The sequence below is a fragment of the Mustela nigripes genome, chromosome 10 (assembly GCF_022355385.1).
Source record: "Mustela nigripes isolate SB6536 chromosome 10, MUSNIG.SB6536, whole genome shotgun sequence".
In the NCBI taxonomy this organism is placed as follows: Eukaryota; Metazoa; Chordata; class Mammalia; order Carnivora; family Mustelidae; genus Mustela; species Mustela nigripes.
This window is the reverse complement of record NC_081566.1, coordinates 28,122,081-28,126,020: the sequence shown is the minus strand read 5'-3', so window position 1 is coordinate 28,126,020 and position 3,940 is coordinate 28,122,081. Positions and strand designations below refer to the sequence as shown.

The 3,940-nt window shown below is 46.6% G+C and overlaps 1 protein-coding gene across 1 annotated transcript in view; it reads right to left on the bottom strand.

The window, feature by feature from the left end:
- Positions 1–529: 529 nt before the first annotated feature.
- The window catches only part of SERPINC1 (serpin family C member 1), an 8,048-nt gene continuing 4,637 nt past the window's right edge, over positions 530–3,940 (bottom strand). The window contains exons 5-7 of the mRNA XM_059412873.1: positions 2,623–3,013; positions 1,520–1,584; positions 530–779 (exon numbers count right to left, since the gene is read on the bottom strand). Coding sequence (XP_059268856.1) covers positions 603–779; positions 1,520–1,584; positions 2,623–3,013 — 633 coding nt within the window. The 3' untranslated portion in view covers positions 530–602. The remainder of the gene's footprint in view (positions 780–1,519; positions 1,585–2,622; positions 3,014–3,940) is intronic.

The following is a 3,940-nucleotide window of genomic DNA, read 5'->3' as shown; positions in this document are numbered from 1 at the left end:
ATTAATGTATACTTGAAATTCTGTATAAAAATACATTTTCCTCTTTATTTTAACACTGTGTAAAAGAACATTATGCATGTGAGTGGTTTGAGAATTAAATGGTTTAATACTCAGATTTGACTGTCTGGTTTTTCTGTATATAGAGATTAATTCTTTTACAATTTTTGGATTTTTTTTTTTTTTTTTAGTATGATGGGAATACTGACATTTTGAGAGAGAGAGAGCACGTGTACAAGCGAGCGTGGGGGTGGGGAACGAAGGGAGGGGGAGACTCTGCTGGGTGCAGAGCCCTACATGGGCCTCAGGGCTCGACCTCATGACCCTGAGATCATGACCTGAGCCAAAATCAAGAGTGGGAGAGGCTTAACCAACTGAGCCCCCCTCAGGCACCCCCTTCCTCCACTTTTCTTGACCCAGGTGTGCTCACTGATAGAGAACAATCGAAAGCACTCACTTGACCAAATGCCTGCTAGCATCTCTATCCATTTCTCCTCTCCCTGTCTTCACTTCATGTGGCAAAATCCATTCATAATTGGGAGTAGTTGTGTTTATTTTTACTTCGATCACAAACCAAAACAGGAAGAGGTGCAAAAAATAACACTTCAGTTATCACAGGGGTTGGCTACTCTGCCCATGAAGAGAATAGTGTTGAGAGCAACTTCCCTTATAAGAACGAGGAAGGGCCTGTTGGCCTTGAAGGTCACCTTGTTGGGGTTCAGCGAACGGCCAGCAATCCCGACGACAGTACTTGCTGCTGCTTCACTGCCTTCCTCGTTGACCTGCAGACCAGACAGGAAACACAACAGAAACATTAGCTCCTCTGCAGTTCACTGGAGGCCATAAGTCAGTCACAGACATAGCAGTTGCTCAAAATGCTATTTGTTCTCCAGGGAAGAGTATGCTTGGGTCAGGTTGCGCTCCCACCAGAACCTGACTTTTACTCATTGTTTCATCCAAGGAATATTGATGTAAGCACTTGTGTTCCTCCAAGCTTTGTGCTGGGTAAGAGCAAGGGTTCCATTCGGGTGACCCCTGAGCCAGTAACATGGATATACACAAGGCTGTTGCATTTCTGGCTGGCCCACTGAGCCACCCTGGTGCCCTGAGGACGAGAACTTCTATAGGCTTTACATAGCTATTACTCTAGTAAATGGTTCCATGGGCACCTGAGTTGGGGAAACACTGGGTTAAGCAATATATGTTTTTAAGTTTTTAAGTTTTTATTAAATGTTTGACCTGCTTCAGGAGAAGTCGTGGGTGGGGGTTAGAACAATGGGGCCATGAAGGCTTCAGGGAGTGCTGTCTTGTAGAGCCCTCATGGAGGAGGGGGCTACAGATCTGGGGTTTGAGGGACACTGGAAACATGCCTTTTTCACAGTTGTGTCCTGCTCTTCACACACCTACTGTAAAACCATAGACCCAAGGAGCAAGAACCCCATAGTTATGAATCACGTGAGACACCAATATACTGAGAAAAGAAGCGAGAGCATTAGAAGAGAGCAAAGGAAGATGTACCCACCTCAAGAAAGGCCTTATGGAATGCATCTGAGATGTAGAGGTCGCTCCGGCCTCCTGCGATAATACCTGAAGGAAAACCAGAGAAGGTTCTGTGAAGTGGGAGAAAGTTGGCTTCAACCCACAGAAAGGAATGCAGTTTGAATTAAGAGGTCCTGTGGGGCTTTTTTTGAAAAATAAAAATCCTGAATGCTCATCTAATGATACTCCCTAAGTAAATAAATGCATGTTAAAAAGAATAAAGTCCTTTAGGCTTTTTCAGCCTGGCTCCTGAGAATGTACTCTCATGCTTCAGCTCTTGGAAGGGGGCAGGGGACTCTGTTCTTAAAGAAAAACTCACTCCACTTAGTAGGAATGTCTTTCTTTTCCAGTCTGGCAACATTTTCAAGATAGAAGTTGGTTAGACGTAGTTTAAATTTTTTTCAACTTTTATTTATTGAAGTCATCTCTACACCCAGCATGGGGCTCAAATTCATGACCCTGAAATCAGAAGTCACATGCCCTTCCTTCTGAGCCAGGAGCCCCTGGTTAGACCCTGTTCATAGGCAGCCTATTAAAGGTAAATTCAATTACCTGACATTGTAAGCTTCTTTTGAAAAAAGATATTTTACTGCATATTTTTAAAGGATGGTAGGAACCAAGACCACAGAACACTGTTGCTGAAGTCTCACAGCGGGTGAAGGTTGGCCACATCTGTTGTCCAAGTGATGTTAGGGCAAACTCAGGAGCCCTTTGGAATATCAGGCTGTTCAATGTCAGCACTGCCTATCTTGCGGGACGAAGATGTCTCCCGCTCTGGATCATATCTTTGCTTTGAATTCTGATGTCTTTTCAAGTTCTTCTCTACCTGGTCCCATCGCGTATATCAGCTACAGTCTCAAAGCATCCCACTGCCAAGTCCCTGGACATCTTGGCTCAGACTCCCCAGGATATGGAAGAGGAACCAGACCTTGGGAAGGAAGGGCTCTCCCTGAGTTAGCAGCAGAACCCTTGCTCTACTCCTAACCTGCTCTTTTCTACCCTTTCCCCAATTCTTTCACCTTTGCTCAGCCCACCTTGGTGGGGGGAGGTGGACAGAGCAAAGAGAAAAGCCCTTCCTGGGCTAACCTGGGAGCCTGGACTTCTCAGGGCTGAACAGGTCCACGAGGCCCATGTCCTGCAGCAGCTCCTTCACACTGAAGCTGTCCTCAATGCGGAAGCGGGGCACGTGGGCCACCAACATGATCTCTGTCATCTCGTCCAGCCACTCCTGCAGCATCTCCGGGGTGAGCTCCTTCTCCACCTTGGCCAGGGTCTTCTGCATCTTGGGCAGGATGAGCACCATGGTGATGTCATCGCCCTTGAAGGGCAGTTCAAGCACCTGGGTGCCTTCGGCCACTTGACGATAGCGGAACTTGCCTTCCTGGTACATCATGGACGCCAAGCACGACTCCCCATTAGCCTTGTGGAATGGTTCCTCCCTTGTGTTCTCGGGACTGAACTTGGACTTCCACAGGCCCTGGGAGGAGACAGCAGGTGGAAGAATCACAGTGAGAAGACCACAACCCGCTGTAGGAGAATCCTGATGTGGGAAATAGTCACATTATTTTATCACCCTAATATGTAGGTAGACTTAGTAGAAGAGGTTAGAGGGCTGTGGATGGAAAGGTTTACAATGACTATGGCAGTGATGGAATTACCAGTGGTTTTTTTTCTGTGAACTTTTCTGTATTTCCCAGACTTTCAGCAGTGGCTATTTATTTGCTTTACAACTAGAAAAATAAAAATGAAAACTGAGAATAACCTACTGGCCTCTTCACAAGCATCTTTTTGAGTTCGAAGTGCCTTTTGCTTTCTGCCTCCCACCTGTCTCTTTCTCAATCCAACAGGCTGGGCTCTGACCCCGATAAATAAAGGCCAGACATAGGTAATAACCCAGGGGGTTGTCTCGGAGCCCTGCCCCGGCAGAGAGTGAGTCCTGGCTAACTTCCTGCTCAAAGATGGAGGGACCCTGGGATACAAGATAGCCCTGTGAAATATTCTGAGTTGTAATTACCATTCCTTGTCCTTTCTAGCTGGTTGATTTGGGTCCTCCCCTATAAAACTAGGAGCTGGAGTTGGCTAATACTTGCACCGCTCTAAGCATTTCACCTGTGTTCACTTACTCAGGCCCCTCAGGAAGCCCATGAGGGAAGTGTGTCCTTATTCTCATTTTACAGATGCAGTATTCGAGGCGCAGAAAGGCCTCCGGTAACTCACCTGAGTTCACACAGCAGAAGTGGAAGGGTCAGGATTTAAGTAATCTACCTGAGAGGCCCGAGGTCTCATTGATGGTATTATGAGAATAAAGAGGGCTAATAAACAGCAAAGCGTTCTGTAAACCATAAATGGCAATACACATTGCGTAACTACAACCTTCTCCACGCTGGGGGGGTGGGGGGGGGGG